The sequence below is a fragment of the Dermacentor variabilis genome, chromosome 4, assembly GCF_050947875.1.
Source record: "Dermacentor variabilis isolate Ectoservices chromosome 4, ASM5094787v1, whole genome shotgun sequence".
Classification (NCBI taxonomy): Eukaryota; Metazoa; Arthropoda; class Arachnida; order Ixodida; family Ixodidae; genus Dermacentor; species Dermacentor variabilis.
The window spans coordinates 69,545,805-69,564,937 of NC_134571.1; the positions used below are offsets into that span (position 1 = coordinate 69,545,805).

A 19,133-nucleotide genomic window follows, 5' to 3' on the forward strand; every position below is an offset into this window, starting at 1 on the left:
CTCGATACCTTCAAAATTACCCGACGCATTGCTGCTACGCTACTCAAGTCCTTCTTTCAACTCGTGTCTTTTTGTTACTCGCACACTGACCGGCTGACCGGCTCTTCTAAAACCACAAAGCACGCCGCCTACGACACCTCTGAAGGCCCCCTAACCTCTCGTTCCCCCAACACCCCACCGTCCTCTGTCTTCACTTTCTCTCTCCTCTTTTTTTTTTTTCGCCTTCCCACTTCCTCGCTCTTGTCCCCTCTTAGAAACCACGCCTACAGTCGTCAAACGACATTGCTCATTTTCTTTTCAGTCTCTCTAGCCGTCACCGACAACGACCGCTCGTGACATCACTCCACTAACCCGTTAAAGCTAACCTGCCGAGGATGACGAGGCTGTGTTTGAAGAAGATGGGTCCTCCTATTGAAACGTTGGTCAGCCTTTCTGAGGCACTTTATATTTTTTTTATAATCTGTTTATAATCTTTATACCCCGTGTATCATGAGCTAAGCATGTGAGCTTTCTTATGCGTGGATAAATGTAACTTGTGCGATTGGTTACGTCATTTCTGTACATAAGTGCCCATACACCGTCGGCAGCTCGCACAAGACGTTTCACGTATCCCACTGCGGTTGCGTCCCTGCTATAGCCTACCCGATTTGCACAAACTAGCTGAAGCATCCTGTATGTGAGTATAACACACAAGCCGAATCGACAATGTGTGTCGGATGAATCGTCAAAGAGGGCGGCAGGCGAAGAGGACGCGTGTCTTAGAGCAGTGCAGGGGCCTGGGTTTGAAGCCGCGGACCCGGGCCATAACCGGGCCCGTTTCCTGATGAGCCTCTGACTGTTTCCTAACTGTATTTGCAAACAAGATAATTGAATAATTGCAAACGTCGCTACCAATGCTTCGCCTTTGGGTGAAACTGGTATTTTGCAAGTGTGTATAATTCTTCGGGTTTGCAACTTAAAGATGCAAGGAGCGCAAGCATGGTGTGTTTTAATTTGCTTGCTGAACCTTCGCTTCACTGACGTGACATCTACTCTGCAAATTGTTTTCTAAAACAAATACTAACTCCTTTATGATGACACTGGAAGCGTAGTTAATAGTTTTGAATGACTTGCAAGAAATTCTTAATCCATGTTTCACTTATGTCGGCCTTTCATGTGAGCTGTACACTTACTCTGGGAAAAAGGGTGTTGGAAGGTTTTATTGTCACAGCATGCAGATTTACTGTAATGATTTAGAATACACCATGTAAGCAATGACAGTATTCAGACACATATAGACTAAATTCCAACGGCGGGCCCGGGCCGGGCTCGTTCATATGCTCACGGGCCAGGCCCAGGCCCCGGTCCAGTTTTTCGGCCCATGCAGTGCTCTAGTCACTCGTGTCCTCTCGCGCTGCTCACGTGCGTCTCACAAAGAGCTTGCGCCCTTTGCATCGGCTCCTTCGTGTCGGCGACAAAAGGTGAACCATCAAGGAGGTCATACATTTATATATATTTTTTGGCGTCCTAGCTAACCACCGGCCACCAACTACGAAAATGGAAGAGGCGAAAAATGCTATAAATCACGTAACGCCATATCCGCGTAATACTCCGTATGAAAACTGAAGCCGATCTCGAAGGCCACTTTTTCTTCCTACGATGGGAGCCGAGAGCAGTGTTGAAGTCGCTGCGTTCTTCACCTGCCACAGCTTTGTCCCACAGAATTTTGCATAGAGCAATGAACCGCCGTTCCGCGCAGCTTTATTACTAGAGTGTAACACTGTGCCAAAGTTCTATGTGCCGAGACCAGTGCCAGTCCAACATCTGGCCTGTCAGATCGCGATGTGCGGCAGTGGCATTCCAATAGCAACAACCAACGTGAAAACGATGTGCTCGACACTCAGAGGCTGCGCAAGGACGCCTTGCAATATTTCGGAAAAATTTTGCAAGCCGGGCACTTCTCAATAACAAGGAAATGCTTGTATATTGTTTCTGTTTATTGCTATAACACTTTGCGCAGTAGATCGTTCAATTACAATTACAATTACAAGCCAAGCTGATCCAATCTCTCTACAGCTGATTTGTGGTTTTGTTGTTCTGGTTGCGTGGTTATGGAGTGTTTTAACCGGTGCAGAACTTAATGATCGGGTTTCTTCGGGAACATGGATTGTGAAGACTTTCTGGCAAAAGAGCAGAAAGTTTTGGAGCTCTATTTCTCAAGCCTTGGGCATTTTAATTATGACAAAGCGAAAGAGATCGTCGTAAGTATGAAGTTCGCTCATCAAAACATTTGCGGCTGGTGTCATCTTGTGAATCTTATTTGCAGGAGAAAGAGCGTGATGTTTTATGCAAAACAGGCGCCAACTACTTGTTCAGCAGCGTCCTTACAGCGTTGTCGCAGATGGCCGTCGCGGAAAAGCTGTACATGTCCTTGCAGTATTTGGCTCCAAAAAGTTTCTTGAGGAAAGACGTGAGTGCTTATTCCAAAGCTGTCATTTATGTCATGTAAACATTAATAACATGGCGCTGATCACCTGATTATTGCTGCGGAGTAATCCGCGCTTGTGATTTTGAGTGACTCTAAGCAGTGTGATTCGCAGTGCAAGAGCATCTACACACACTGCAGGGCAAATGCCATGTTATTTGTTACTTCGTTCCTAGCGGAGACGCTCTCGTGCTTTTGCAGAGTCTTCTAATCATTTCTATAATTTGAGCTTCATCATGAAAGCAAAACATTGTTGCATTTTTTGCTGTGACCTGTTTATTGTTTCTGTCATTTACATGATTTTGTGCTTTTCCAAACCATTTAGACTTCCCTGAAGTCACTGTATGAGGCACTGCGACTGGAATTCCTCCGGCTGAAAGACCAAGCGTCTTGTTCGACGCCAATCTCTTGCAGTCCTTCTCCTTCAAGCTGCTCACCAATGATGACACCGTCGCCATCGGCCATGTCTTTGAGCTCGATGAGTCCGAGCTTCGTGATAGGTTCCTTCCAGAGTGGCACATCTTACATGTCGCAGTCACCTCAGGCACCTGTCCTAGATGCTTTCTTAAGTCACCTCTGTGGTCAGCTACACTCATTTGTTGTGGCCCGTGCCAGATCAGTTGACTTGTATCCTTAGAATTAGTTGTTTATTTTGTTTTCTCAAAGAAAAGGGAACAATATATCAGTCATGGAAAGAGGCCTGCTTATGCAACAGAACATTTTTACAGAACATGCTAGGCGTGTCCATGCTTTGTGTGAGCAGCTGTCATTAACAACTAATGTATATTTAGGAGGCTTGCAGCGTGATTTTGATATGTTATCGTAAGTGCTTAAGGGCGTAGTTCAGTAAAAGCAAGTACTCATGAAACGAAAACAAGAACACCTGCTTTGATTCTGTGTCTTAATTGTGTTGTGATATGATGTAGTTGTAATATCTCGATTTCTTATTTGCTTTACATACAAGTACTGAAATGACGACCTTAAAGGGCAGCTGAAGCACTTTTAAAAGAAACTAAGCTTTCAGCAAATTCTTAAAGTTATTCACCCTCTGAATACGAACACCCTATTTTAACAGACCAAAAGTCACCGCCACTTGCTTTATTTAGCAAAAACAAGCTGCAGCGTCTGTGAGACGGCGCGCGTCTGTGAGACGGCGCGCGTCTGTTGACGGGCTCTGACGGCTCTGACGATCTTGACGTCATCTTAGTTGTTGGTGGGTTCTGTGATTCGAATAGAGTGCTCACGTGGCCCCTGTATTGACGTCATCCTCGCGCCTCGTCTTTCACCGCTACGCATGGTGTGCGAGGGGGCGGAGCTTCAACGAAAATTTAAACGACGATTGCAGCGCTGCTACATGCACAATCGAGAAAATAACTTCAGGAGTTGAATTATACTATGGCAGCCTTCGAAACCACTGTAACTCTTCCAATTCTAAAACCTCTTCAGCTTCCCTTTAAACATTGCGTGTGCCATTTGGCCAGTGTATTGTACCTTAACTGTGCTTGCAGCTATGACAAGCTGTACTCTCAGAGTCTTGGTAAGATGATGAAGTTCAAAGAGCTGTCTGCTGCTCTGAATGATATCATACTGCAAAATCAAAAGCTCTTTCATCATCCCATCTTGACACCACTGAAGTCATCATTCAGGTGATCGCTTTTTGTTTGTCTTTTGTCCTTCAAGGGCAATATTAGATAGCTAGCACTCACATAACTGCTCGAACTAGGGATTAGCGCTTCTCGTAGCATTATCAATAACCATTGTCTGTAGATACCTCAGGATGTTGCTTTTAGGATGTTCATTTCATAAAGGTCACATGTGCACTTGTGGCATGCTTGTACCGCAGCAATAGAAAAATGCAAAAGAGCTACCTCAGAGACAACAAGCTTCCGTTTGCATGTTGAAAATGAGACATAGGTGAAGCATGTTGACCAAGACCTTAACAAAGATCTGACACAACTTTTGACTTGGAGCACATAAAGCTTCTAAGAAGTTTAAATTGGCTTGTTTGTATTTTGTCTTGCCTAAACAGCATGCTGATGAGAAAGTGATACACCACATAGACTTGGCAAATCAGTTTTGCATAAGCCCACAAGATGCAGGAAGGTTCATGAAAAAGAAAACTGTCATGAACCTTCCTTTCATGAACCTTTTTCCACCTTGTGGGCTTCTCCAGAACTGATTTGCCATATTCAGTGTCCCTGTGTTTCGAGTTGTCCATTCATTCGCCCTTACCATGCAATCAGCTAACCTCTTGGTTCTATCTCGGATGGTAAAGTGAACGTCCCGGAAATGCATTGGTCCGTGGTTCGATTCTCAGACCAGACAGATTTCTCTTCAACTGCAAAGCTTTGTGTTTTGAGAAACCCGTTTTGGGTGTCCTTTGTAGCTTTGGGCTACAGTTAGGTGGATGACAATTTTTCCTTTCGGCACCGTAGACTTGCACTCACTGCAATGCATGACCAGCACAACTTCAGTTTGTGCAAGTGAGGTGCTTGCTCTCCCTATGTAAGCATGTCAACATTCTTAAAGGGACTGACAAGTGTCCAGAATGTGTTGCGAGATGTTTATCGAAATGAAATGACCATGATTTACAGCAATAGAATCCTGCACGCTGTTCACGATTTAAGTAGGAATTATAAATTCAAATTGGTAAAGAAAGCCTCAAAGACCAGTAAGTGGCGAGGCCTGGCAGGGAAATTTTGGTACTTTAGATATATTCTGAGATTACTGTGCATAAGTCAACTGTCATTAAGTACAGCATAATTATTGCTTCAAATTGCAGTTGGTGTATTATTAGACACTCGTGCTTTATTCTATGCTTTAAAAATCAAAAGCACATGCATGGCTATCACAACACGTTGAACTGCGTATCACATGTAAAAGTGTCATTTCGTTTTTGATCTGGTTCGTTTCATTTTGAATGTTTAAATACCAAAGCAGTTGGACAGGAAACCACGAAAACACATAGCTATTATCGCAGAAATACTTCAGCACTGGGGAAAACATGAATTGAAGGAACATCAACCTGATAAACAAAATAAATCTTTCTCACAGCTGCGGTCGCACTTGTCGCCTGCCTCCCACTAATGCCAGCGTATAATCGCTATTGCACTCGCCTGTCACCATTTTCAGCATTCTTCCAGTGCACAACTACATCCTTGCTGCAGATAAAGAAATCCTGATAAAATATGTTCCACGGCATTTTCCGTGTTACTATTTCGTGATTGGACACTGACTAGTAACCTTCCCATTGCACTGAAAAAAATGGGTGCCAGGAAAATTGATTGTCAATCCCTTTAAGTAAAGGTTCTTGAATGGATGACAAAAAGGCATAACTTGTCAACATTTATTTATTTGCTTCCTCACATCACTGCTGCAAACAAAATGAAATATGCTGCTTCTAAGCATCAGGTTTCTGGACAAGTTAATCCACTTGCCTCGCCTGAGGTACTATACAGTAAAGCTATTCCAATCTGTTTCTATTCACTTTCCTTCGTTAGTCCTCCACGAGTAGTCAAACTTTACTGAGGACACACCCACTGACTGCCATGAGATGTCATGAAAACCGTGAGAAGTCTCCATCTCCAGATGATGTGTGCGCACTGATTGTGCATGATTAGGATGGGCAAAAAAGACATTTATTTCAGATTTTACGACTTTGTCACCATTAAGCTTCTGCAGTTGGTGAAAATGTTTCTTGGGCCACACTTAGTTTGCCTGTCTGTCATGCAGCATATCAAAACCATGGAAACTCACCATGCCAAAGTGATATGTGTGCACTAAGGACGCATTAATGTGCCAAACAAAACTGAGACTTTTCTTGGAATAGCTAGAGGCTGCCTCCCTTCTGGAAATGATAGAAGATGGCTGTCCACTGATTGCTCCAGTGCCAAGTACTTGGAGCGGCCAACAAGAATTGATTCCTTTGCATACAGTAACAATTTTGTGTGGCAGTATAACGTTGCTGAGCCCTTTCGGCATGCATACAACATTGCTCTGCCAAATTTTCTTCACGAAGCATCAGTTCAGGTGTCATTTTTAACACCATGTTGCACACCACTGCAACCATCAATGAGCCACTGCAAGCTGAGCAAGGGTAAGCAGACCAATCTGAGATGCCAGCACCATTCTCCTAACCAAGTTATCTACTTTCACTGGGCTAGCTCGGCCCCACTGAAGCACTCTCCTCTTCTCTGCACTCGTTGCCTCTCATCAGCCAATAAAATAAGGATGACTTGCCACAGTAGGCACTACTATTTCCTTTGAAACCAAGCAAAAGTCACCTCCTATAAGTGAAGAGAGTGTTTGATTGTGCTGTTGAAACAACCTTGCTGGTGACTGCGCATGCTTGTGTTGGTGGTTATGTTACTTTGACATCAGCAGATTGGGATGAAGTAAGAATAGAATAGCTTAACATTATAGCACTCCTGATATACAGTGTTATTTCATTAACTGTTATGTTTCTGATAGAGCTAACTGCCTCCAGTTTTATGACAAATTCTGCTGCTTGCTTAGCAGGTCTCCACACAGTACTGCTGCATATGTGACCTTACTACAGGAACCTGACTTCTTTGAGTTGGATCTGAGCTTCTGTGCACTCTGACAGGCTTACCCATGAGTTTTTTTTTTATGTGCAGCATGGAGATGGAAGCGCTGCATCACCTGCTTGAGGCTCAGGTTCTGTTGTCCCAGTGGCAGTTTCTGCAAGCACTGCTTCACCTGAAAGAGGCCCATGCAAGGTTGGGAGAGTGGAATGCCAGCCTCCTATTACCTGAAGTAAGTAGCAGTCTTGAAAGACTACTGACAGATAGTTATTGTCTTGCTTTTTTTGCTTCATTAGATAGCTACTGACTCTTTGATCACAATGCTTGTTTAATTACCTTGCATGCCCAACAAGGATTAAAAGTAAACCAGTTCAGATGCACCAAGTAAACCATGTCTTCAGACGTGTTGAACATGACTCCTTTGTACATCACTGAAATCGCAGGTAGTTGGTCAATCACATGGTGCTGCAAGTCACTGACTGTTCATTCAGCTCATTGCAATGCTCACAAGACGCACTGTGTTCATGTCACTGAAGGCCGAGCATATGAGCCACTTGACAGGATGAATGGGATATGGTGTGATGACATATTCAATCAAGTTGTACGTGAGGGTGACTACCCCACCGCATAGCTAGAATTGCAACGTTTAAGTTTTCTATTATGCCTTGGTGGGGGATAAAGAGGCAACGAAGCCAGTTTTAACAGGAAAATGTGAATTTAAACCAAAAAGCAGAAAATGTAACACAAGCTAAATTTACTAACACAAATGGTGTCAAATATGCGACTTTAAATGTTCTACGAAAGGTTAACAACATTACGTAAAATTTGTACGGGTCACCCATACATGCAAAGTGCAAGTGAAGAGGTAGGCCGTCGGTCTCGTCTGTATGATTGATAGTATGGGTTGTGTGCTTGATGATAGTACAAAACACGCCCAAGGGGTCGCAGGACTGGCGGGCGATGTTTTGCTTGCATTCAGGCCCATAATGCCTGTAATGCTGGAGATCACTGGTCAGAAAGTGTAGAAGCCACAGGGTGGTCTCGAACATCCTTCGGGTGGTTACCTTGGCCTAGTAGAAGTCCTGGAACTTGAGCCTGTATCTAGACCGACAGCATTACTTTTTGGCTTAGTGCCCTTGCATCCGTCTTTTTCAACCTCCCTCTTCTCTCCTCCTCCTGGCATTCCACACTTGTCAGGCTCTTTCTTCTTTTTCAAAAAGTTGTGTGATCTGGTGATTGGTTGTCGGATAAAGCGCCGTCCCCTGTGTGCTCGCACTAAATCCCATCGTTCTTTGTGTTCCTTCAACTCGTTCACTACGACATGATGCACTGGTGCACTACGGTGTTATTCCCCCTCTGAGGCTGTGTTTGCCTTTCTCCAGTGCATAAGTGACATCTCCGCTATACAAATCAGAGAGAGAAAAAATTCTTGATGCATGTGATTTGACGCATTCTAGCACGATCTCTCTGCATTCTTGGGAAGTCTCACAGACAGATATCCCCCTGGAGACTCACTTGTGGGTTACGACGTACCAGATAAATATTATGATGACTGGTGGGTCACCAATTAGGAATTGGCATTTGGATAAGTGCTGCAGCATTGAACCTGTTGAAACCACTGGCCACCTCGCATGCCACATACAAACTTTACATGTGTCCATATTTTGAGAGTAGTGACAGCAGGAGCCAGGCTCCCGCGTTGAATGCAGAGAAGCACAGCAGGAATATAGAATGACTGGCTGATGCAGCCTGCTTCCAGCTCTCAACAGCACAGTCTTAGTGTGGCTTGAGGCTACCTCCAATTTCCATGATGTTTGAATGAGTTATGTTCAACAAAACCCTATGCCACGAGGTTCAGCAACAGAACGTGACAGCCACTTATCAACCTCAGCAGCTGTCTACATGAAAATTTTGAGTCAGTTTAGACTTGAAGATAACTCTACAATACACGTTGACCTCATTCAACTAGGGGCACAACTTTTTAGTAGCACTGTTTTTGTGACTAATAACTGCATAACATCCACCACCTATGCAGTTTCTTCAGCTAGCAGACGTGGATTTCTTTCTGCATTTGTGTTAGGGCTGTCATTGTCTACATTGCTCCTGTCAGGGGAGGCTGTGCACAGTTCCTCCCATAGCGGTTTGGCGATGTGCCAACTTTGTGTGCACCAAGTGTTGAAAGTTACGCTCACGTTACACAAAAAGAGGTACTTGGCACATTCTGCAGTTCAGCGAAACCACGAAGCATAACCAATGAAACAATATTAAGGATAGCTTGAGGTGGGAATTATTAAGCACACTCAGAGAAAACATGAGATTAGAAATGCTTTTTAAAATTTACTTCGGTATGGTTAAAATAGATAAAGAAACTTACCTTTTGCCTCCTCATTTCTTATCTCTCAGAAGTGATCACTCTTTAAAAATAAGAGAAATTATTTGTAGAACAAACGTCTTCAAGCACTCATTTTTTCCACACACAATATCGCAGTGGAATCAGCTACCACAGGAAACTGCTGATTGTCGCACTGAAGCATCGTTCAGAGCGTTTCTGTTGAAATTATAGTGCCATAAACTTTTCTATTGCTGTGCTGTTTTCGGTTGCTCAATTCTGTATTTTATCGAGCTTATGTAACTGTGTATTCCGCCCTGCAATAATGCCTTCGGGTGCTGCAGGTACTTGAAATAAATAAATGAATAAATAAAAAAGCCGCCATGAGGCAGGAGCATCACAGGGCTCCAGGAAGAGGCCTGAAATGAAATTCCATGCGAGTCTAAATGTCCCCTTAATGCCATAAACCCTTCTACCTCTCATTATTAATTAGTGCGAAAGCATTATGCACCCCATTATGCAAAAATCCGTTAGTGGCAGCGGCATGACCAAAAATGAGCGACGGCTCAAAGATTAAAAACATGTCAAAAATGCTCAGATTGACATCAGATTTCTCACAGAGGTTCCTGCAAACAAAGTAAATTAATGGCATTGAAAAGAAAATTCGGTACATATTGGTTTAGGTAGGAACTGAACCAGGGCTTCTGAGGTATGAGAAGAGCGTGCTTCCCTGACGTCACGACAGCTCCACAGTTCAAGCTGACTAAGGGTGTGCCTAGTATCTGTTTCATTGGGCACATGATGGCAAAGCCAATGGGGATTAGGTGGCACCACACCTTGAGTGTATAAAATGAGCTGGTTTGTACCCAATATATATGCAAACATAGACGCCGAATCAGCAGAAAGAACTCTAATGCATGTGGAAGAACATAAATAGAAAACATTTCACCAAAGGTACTCTAATGCTTTTGCATTCCCACATGTAAGAAGTGTCTGTGCCAAATTTTTTTTCCGCTCCGTGAGCAAAGTTCAGAGTCATGCATACAGCAGTGGTTGCACTGATGTAATGGATGGAACTTGAGCTACAGAGGAAAGGGCAGGGTTTTGACAGACGGCCAAATTACCACTCTACAGAGCACAATTGAGCTTCTAGTACTTACTGAATACCAAAGCTTGATCATCTCATCTGAGAAGTACACAACAAGCAGTTGCGGCTTAAAGGGACACTAAAGAGAAAAATCACCATGGGAAGAGTCTTGATAACCAAGAAAAGATGCAAGAAAGAAATAGGGATTCTGAAGCAACCTCGAAGTTCTTGCACCAGCTTGCTGTGACATCATCGATTTTGACGCCGTTTACTTGGACCTAGTAATTTCTTATTGATAAAGGTGGACTTCATTGTATTCTAAAGTAGCCAAAGGCAGGAGTTAACAATTTTCGAAATCTTTTACTGAGCCACAAAAACCCAAATACAAAAAAAAAAATTACTTTGAGATTTGTGACGTCGCACCAAGGTCTAAGAATAGGTTAGGCAAGAGAATGGCGTGTAGGCGACTCTTCGTGGGGAGAGGCAAATTAAATTATGGTTTGGAGACCCCTCAAGAGGTGGCGCATGAAACTAGTGCCCTCCTAAAGACCCTCCGGCCACGCCGACCCTCCCCACTGTGCTTGCTCTTGTGATTGTGCACACGTGTGTTTACGCTTCGATGTGTTTCATTGTTAATATACTGGTGTGCTTTGCAATGGGAAAGTGCTTTGTACCATACTACCCCACGGGTTATAAATCGTGTAAAGAGAAGTTATCGCTTGTTGCGCCGCTGCATGACCAAGCCAGGCTTGACGCTTGGAGACGGGCGATCCCTCACAAAGACCGAGTACTGCAATGCACGGGCCGTGTTTGTGAAAAACATTTCGCTCCTCCCTATATATTCTAAACACGGTCCACAGCTATTGATGGCCACATTCGGATGTCGGGCAACAGGAGAGTGGGACTTGCCAAGGATGCTCAGCCATCTATTTTTGAAGGAGTGCCGAGTTACTTTTCAAAGAAGGTAAAGAGTCCTCGCAAGCAGTCAAGGTGGCAAGCTTGCCGTGCAGCTTCCTCTGCATATACACATGGGACCAGCAGTGGCGGTACCGGGCTTGAAACCCTGCGAGAAACAGCAACAGCTCAGAAGGCAGACGGCGAATTCAGCGAGGGCAGCGATGTTGTTGGAGCAAGTGACTTCTGCACTTCATCACCATTCAAAAAAATTTTCTACGCAGCATAAACTCTGTACCTTCCAACACCTTCCTTTGCGGTACATCGCATCGATGTGGGAGGGTTCTGTGACCTTGTGTTCCACAATGTCTTTCTGCTGTGCACAAGTGACTGTGCGTGTGTGCTTTTTAACCAAAAACCTGCATGTGAAAAGTGCCATGGCTGTGCAAGTGTATATATTCAGCAAGCCGGTTGAATGCAGTGCTTTTGGCATAAATAATTTTGCTGGGTCAACATCTCAAGTTGAGGATGTTGTAAAAACCGTTGACAACTTACACATTTGGAACGGGACACCTAGTATGAAGGACTTTCCTTCTGTGGACCCTGAATGTGCCTTAGTTCACTGCCAGAGTAAATGGAGGCATAAAAGATGCCCACTGCTGTTACTGGGAGTAGATATATGTCGTGCATGCAGTAGACTATCTGGCACTCTCAGAATCCATGTCTGCCGGCAAGCTGCTTGACAAAAACAGCGCCAACCACTCAGGCGCATCACCGCATCAGCTCGGAGTAAATGGCACTCTAGGACATCTTGTTAATGGTTTTTAACATCCACTAGATGCCGCAATAAAGGTGTATGTCGTGGCAGACACACCTAATTTATTCAAGTGCATTAGGAATCATCTCCATGACAAGAAGATTTTGAAAGTAAATGGACGGATAGTGAAGTGGTCATGTTATGATGCACTTTCTGTGGCAGATGCCAAAAATGCAGCTGAACTTGGGGTGTGCCCAAAGCGGACGTATTGTCATGTCAATCCTTCACATATGCTCAAAATGCGGGTGAAGCTAACCACACAAGTCTTCAACTACTCAGTTGCCAAGGGAATATCTTTCTTCACACAGAGAGGTGCACCTCAGCTGGACATTGTCTAGCCAACTTTTACTCTCTTGATGAATAACCTTTTTGACACTCTCTGTCGTAGGTTGGTTCACTACAATCTAACAACATGCTTTTCAACATTGAAGAAATCGAACATGCAATAACCTTGGGTTCTCGAGAAGGGAAGGAGGGGCTTACTTGTTGGAAATTCTTTTTCATAAGCAAGCAACATTTTTCTTTTTCTCGTTTAAAACTTCCCTATTCGATGGCTAAAAGGCTGCATTATTTTTGTAGCAACACCTAGCCGACCGCCCTCTTAGCATACTGGTCTATTTCAATGAAATCCGTTTTTGGCAAAAGTTTGGAACGACTTCTAAATTCCTGTCGATACTATTTTCTATACTCTAGTGATTTACTCCATCCTAAAAAATTTGGTATCATACATGGGAAGAATGGGCTTCTCACCTTGTATGTGCTCCGTAAAACACTTAGAGAAATGAAAGATGAAAAGCTTTACTCAGCTCTCTTTACTTCAAAGTGGATTTCGACAGCATTTGGCATCCCACACTATTACAGTTTCTCCTAACTACTCTAAATACCTTTGCCAGTTGTTGAACTATTTCCTTCAACACTGTTCATTGAACACTCTCAAGCCACACCTTCAATTGGAAGTCCTGAGTGCTCGGTAATAACTCCCTGACTATGAAATGTTATTCATAGCCTTTAAGTCTCCCCTTCAAGCACGGTGTGTGAACACTGGTATACACCGACAACCAGGAGTTGTCATTTCCGCAACCAACCGCTCTGATTAAGAATCAAGGCCATGCAAGACCCTCTTATTGCTGGCTGGGTGCGTTATACAAAAGTCAGCACCACCACAGAAAATTGTGTTTCCTCTTCTTCCCCACTAGCCACGCCAATAATTATACTCAAATTCGCAACCCCACTGTTCTTTTAAATTGTGCTGTCCTCTCAAATGTCAACAAAAAAATGAAAATTCTCGTCATTATTTTTTTTACAGACCTTTACTGAACATCTAGACTACCTCTGAACAAAATCTGAAATTCTTTGATCCAGTTTACTCACATGTATTGAAAAATGCATTATCCCCAGTTGACATATGCCTTTTATATCATAATCACTTGTTTGGTGGTTTCGATCTCTCAGTTAACTTCACAACTGACTTCCATACAATGCATACTCCTACGCCGCATCACAGGAGAATTTCACACAACTTGTGAGGGGTGCATAGTTGTGAGTCGAGAACACCTGTCTTTCCACCTCTCCCATCCTGTCTTGTTCTTGTGCTCGATTTTCAGCCCTGAACATGTACCAACTAGCTCAGCAGTCCATTTTACTATAATATGTTGATGTTTTCTTAGAACTACCTGCCTTGTTTCATCAAAATAAAATAAACGCATAACACATGGGTAGTTAACAGTAGACTAGGTATTTGGTTGATCTTATATATTATAGACAGAGTGCAGAAAACTACAATAATCCAATGAAAGAGAAAATTTGAGGGAGGGGTGACAGCAGTAAAGCATTGTATAGGCACATAGGGCATTACAAAACTGACTGAATGTACAAATTCCGACCCCTTGACGCAGTTGTGACAGCGCATCATTCTTGTGATAATGTTTTAACGTTAATGCCCATGTGAAAGAAAACAGTCTGCGGTAGTTTTATACAGCTAGCAGCCAAGGGAAATTCTAGATTTCTCCAAAAGCATTGTGTTTTTTTTTTCAACCAGAGGGCATGCAAACATTTCTTTTTTTGTCTTCTTCGAACCTGGTGTCACCCGAATGAACCGGTTCAAAACGTTTTTATTCTAGCCCTGGAGCGGAACCTGAACCAAATTAAAGGGACACTAAAGTGAAAAATTATTTCTTCTGCATCAGTATATTACCGTTATACAACACCAAAAACACTACTCTTACAACGATAAGACGTTTGGTATGCCAGAAAAAGTGCAAGAACGAAATACAGGTGGCGACGCCTACTTAAGTTCCCGCACCTAGGGGCTGTGACATCTTGGATGTTGGTGGCATTTTCTAGGGCCTACTAATTATATATAGTGGTACAGATTGACTACACTGTGTTCTAAAGGAACCAAATATTAAACATGGCAAGTTTCGGGAACCTTTATTCAGCCAACACGGCCCAAATGCGAAAACATACTTTGGAATCCCTGACGTCACGCTGATGTACCGGCGCTGAGGTTTCGGCGCGAAATTCAAATACTGATACTTGGACCTTCATTTCCTCATCTAATAATCAAACTATTTTTTTTGAAATGACTGCCTGCAGGCTTCTCAAACAATGCTCCATTAGTCTAAACTGATTTATTGTTTCGCTTCAGTGTCCCTTTAACAAGCATGAACCCAAACCGAACCCAAAAATATTTCAGTTCGACACCCTGCTTGGCAATGCATTGCTGCAACTGTGAATGCATTGCAGAGTCTGCACCAACAAAAATACTGTTTTGCTATTGGATCAATTCACAGGCAAATTAAGTGCAGCTTATAGCACACAAAAATCAAGGTCAAGTTGTGCGAGTCAGCCTTAAGTAGCTCTCAAAAAAAAATTTTTTTTCTCCTTCTTAGATGACTCGAATTGTTGATATAGTTGCATGCCACACTGGTTTCACTGTCCTTTTTTAACACCTTTCTTCTCTCTTTTGTTTCTTTCTTTCGTGGTAACTGACCTAATTGCAAATTCCTTGTCATGCTTTTCTTGTTGACTTGCAGGGGCTTGTGCAGCTGGATGTGTATATTAAGCCCTTTTGCCCAATTAATTTTCAGTTGATAGTCAATGCTTGTGTAGCATTGCTCTCCTTTGTTTTCATCGTGCTGTTACTATTAGCCATATTGAACATTTTCAGTGCATTATTCTTCAAACCTACCCTTTACACTTTGGTAGTTCAGATACTTAGTATTTTTTTGCAGGTCATTCTCACCTTTAACCAAACAAAGTCACATCCAAATTACAGGCAGCTGAGCTGTTACCCTTTAAATCTTGTGCCTAAGCTTGCATACTAGAAGAGTTGACTGTTGGGCTAGTTGATCGTCCATATTTGAAGTAGTAGCTTAGCGCAAATAAAACCACGAACACAAGGAAGACAGACAAGGATGAGCGCTACTCACAACTGTTTAATGGAAGAAAGGATAGTGCATATATATATATCCTCTTGTCACGCATGCGCCTACCAAGCAGAAGTGAAGCCGGTACATGCACATCAAAAGTGGTAGTGCAAGAAGTTAAATTCGGCATCCAGTAATGTGATGGAAGGCTCACTCACACATCTATCCCTATTCTTCGTGATAAAGAAGGCCTCAAGAGCGAGCCTGGAAGACGCGTTGCCGCTCCTGCCAAGAATAGTTGTTGCAGAAAATCGAGCGTCGCAACCACACACGGTAACATGAGCCGCCAAATGTGCGCCCTTATCCTCTTTTTTCTTTAGTTTTTGCGCATGTTCCCTTAAACGGTCATTCACACAACGCTCAGTTTGACCAATGTAGAGCTGCCCACAAGGGTGCAAGGGAATTGCATAAACAACCCCTCTGGAGCACTCAACAAAGGGCTTCTCATGCCTCGTGCGGCAGCCCCGCCTGCTCTTACAGCAAACTCGAGAACACAGCATAGTATATATATATATTCACTATCCTTCCTTCCATTAAACAGTTGTGAGTAGCGCTTGTCCTTGTCTGTCTTCCTTGTGTCCGTGGTTTTATTTGCGCTAAGCTACTACTTCAAATAAGCTTGCATAGTTTGGCACATTGACTTTTTGAGTGCATGCAGTGAATAATGATTGTTGTCTTGCTTTTGTCTTCTTGCCTCAATGCCTTATAAATGTGTACCTCTTCAATTGTGGACAATTATGGTAGCTTGCTTCATGCAGATAGTTCTTTTCACATGCACTTGTATTTTTCCTTGGCTGTACTATATTGTCTTCATGATGGCTGGTATCTGTGCTGTACTGAACACCTCCTTATAGCCTGTGAATACCAGCATGAGACCATTGTAGATATGGCAAAGCATTCCTAATAAGCTTTTGCTGCAAAAAAGAAAAGAAGAAAAAGAAAGAAAGCACTCAGACAACTCACCCTGGTGCAAACTCATGCATCTTTATATTTTGGGGGGCCACATGTGCTCAGGTGTTAGTGTAAGGATTATGAGATTATGTAAGGTTTTGAGCAGGCAGAAAGATTTTATTGCTTTGATTGTAATTAATGCAGCAGTGCCTTAGCCCCACCATTGAAAAACAATTTAACTTGGAAAACAGTTTAGGACACCTTGAAAATTGAAAAAGATCGGGTCAAACCTTTAGTGCCTCTTAACTCCATAAAAGATGCAACACTGTGTTATTAGCCTGTTACTTCCTTTCATTTTCTTTCATTGTCTTCTGGCAGTATTCGTATCCATATTCACCATGTAAATTATGGATAAACAATACCATATCTGGCCATCCTTATAGCAAGCAGCCATTCGTTTGTGGGCAGAAAAGTTTCATATTTCTCTTGGCTATTGAGGACTGTTAGCAGGCACAACATGGTTTCATGAGAAACTGCTCAGATTATTTTCTATTTTGCAAATATATTGCAGAACCGTCGAACAGCTTCATCCCTGCTACGAGCTGACAGGCTTCCACAACTGGTAACATGGGTCAACAAACTGAATGCCTTCATGGTTGGAAAGGTCAGTGCTGACACAGTAGCTAACTTTGAGAAAATAAATACTATTGAGCTCTTTTCCACAGCAGGTCCAATTTTTTGACACAATTACTTTCTCTGAGTGTTCTGCTGAAGACATTTCTTTTATTGAACTGCAAACAAGAAGACACACTCACATTTTGTGGGCTCAGCTGGGCAGCTGCTTCATTTCGCTTACGGATTGAAGAAAAGTGAGAGAAAATTAAAAATAAGTTGTTTGTAACAAGAGCTGTAGGCATTGCACAGGACATCCCAGCGTTGTCCTAACCTAAATTCTTACAAGGAAATGTCTGCATGCATGCACACATAAATTGTACTCATTGCACAGTCATAACTTGTAACTTTGCTTCCAGAAGAAGAATATTCAAAGCAATATGAAGTATAGAAATTAGGTCATGACAGGTCGCTTCAATCAAAAGCTTCTCCATTTAATAGTTGTTGAGTGCCTCAGAATTTCACACATTGCTTCCATTTGTTGTGTTACTTCAGTTATAAAGTGAGGATGGCCTTAAAGGGAAGCTAAAAGCTTTTCCAGAAAATATTTGTGAAGAGCAGTACGTCATGGTTTTCAACCCTCTGAATTCGAATATCACATCAAAATTGAGTGAAAGAAAGTGCAAACAGATTTTATTTAGACGAAAAGTGCAGCAGCAGACTCGGGGCAGCTCACACGCCTCGTTTCCGCCTTTGATTGGTCGGGCGCCTCATGACGTCCACAATGGTGTTCATCCAAACCGACTGCTGCCGCTACACATGAAGCACGGTGCAAGGTAGTTTGGTGCTGTTTTGCTGAGACGGTCATGGAAAATTTCGAGAGCTTGCATTTCTCTGAGGAGTTTGGCGTTAACTCCAAACCAGGCGAGAGCGATTTTGCGCGCGATGGCGACGGGCGACGGCTTTGCGCGACAAAACAGGTCGTTGCTTGAACAGATCGCTCGGTGTTGTCACTCGATCGCTCGTTTCTAGAAATGTAGAACTCGTCGCTCGTTGCCCGGAAGTGCTATGAGCGACTAGCCAATAGTGCGAAGCCGGAACTGGATGCACATACCGTATTTACCCGCGTATAACCCGCCCCTGCGTATAACCCGCACCCCTAACTTTGAACTCGGCGGAAAAAAAAAAAAAAAACTCGCGTATAACCCGCACGTTTACCTGAAAAAAAAAAAAAAATGAGCGCTAGAAAGATGCAACTCACACTCAGTGATCCTTTCGTTTTCAGAACATTTATTCAAACGACCGCCACCACGTCACTGGTTATCCGATTCTTAATCGACGCCGCTCTCACTACTGCCATCCGAGGCTTCATCGCCACTCTCAAAGACGTAGTCGTCCTCGGAACCATCCAGACTATTACTGATCGCACATTTTTTAAAGCTTTTGCGCACCAAATCGGCCGGTATCGCTTTCCACGCATCCACGATCCACTGGCACAGCAATGGAATATCAGGCCTTCGCACGCGTCCCGTCGGTGTGAGGGCGTACATGCCGTCGGCCATCCACTGGGCATACAGCCGCTTCACGTGTGCCTTGAACGGCTTGTTCAGGCACACGTCGAGTGGCTGTAGCATGGACGTCATGCCGCCAGGTATTATGACGAGGTCGGTGCTGGTCTCGGCAAGGCGAGCCTTCACCGCATCAGTGCAGTGGCCTCTGAAGGAATCTAGTGCGAGCATCGACCGGCGTGCCAGCAAGGCACCTGGTCTTCGCTCCCAGATTACTCGAAGCCAGTCACCGACTAGGCCACTGTTCATCCACGAATTTTCTTCCGCACGCACAACGATTCCTGGGGGCAGTGGAATGCTAGGTAGCGTCTTGCGTTTGAAAATCACATACGGGCGCAGTTTCGTGCCGTCAGCCAAAGCGCATAGCATGACTGTGCAGCGCAGCTTGGCATTTCCGCCGGTCAGCACGCTGACTGATTTGGAGCCCTTTTTTTCCATGGTCGTGTCCATCGGCATCTCAAAGTACACAGGTGTTTGATCAGCATTTCCCACCTGAGAC

The 19,133-nt window shown here is 43.5% G+C and overlaps 1 protein-coding gene across 1 annotated transcript in view; it reads left to right on the forward strand.

Moving 5' to 3' along the window:
• The first annotated feature begins 2,048 nt into the window (after positions 1–2,048).
• Positions 2,049–19,133, forward strand: part of LOC142579329 (KICSTOR subunit 2-like) — a 48,635-nt gene continuing 31,550 nt past the window's right edge. The window contains exons 1-6 of the mRNA XM_075689399.1: positions 2,049–2,240; positions 2,306–2,449; positions 2,790–3,091; positions 3,973–4,110; positions 7,102–7,240; positions 17,026–17,118. Coding sequence (XP_075545514.1) covers positions 2,142–2,240; positions 2,306–2,449; positions 2,790–3,091; positions 3,973–4,110; positions 7,102–7,240; positions 17,026–17,118 — 915 coding nt within the window. The 5' untranslated portion in view covers positions 2,049–2,141. The remainder of the gene's footprint in view (positions 2,241–2,305; positions 2,450–2,789; positions 3,092–3,972; positions 4,111–7,101; positions 7,241–17,025; positions 17,119–19,133) is intronic.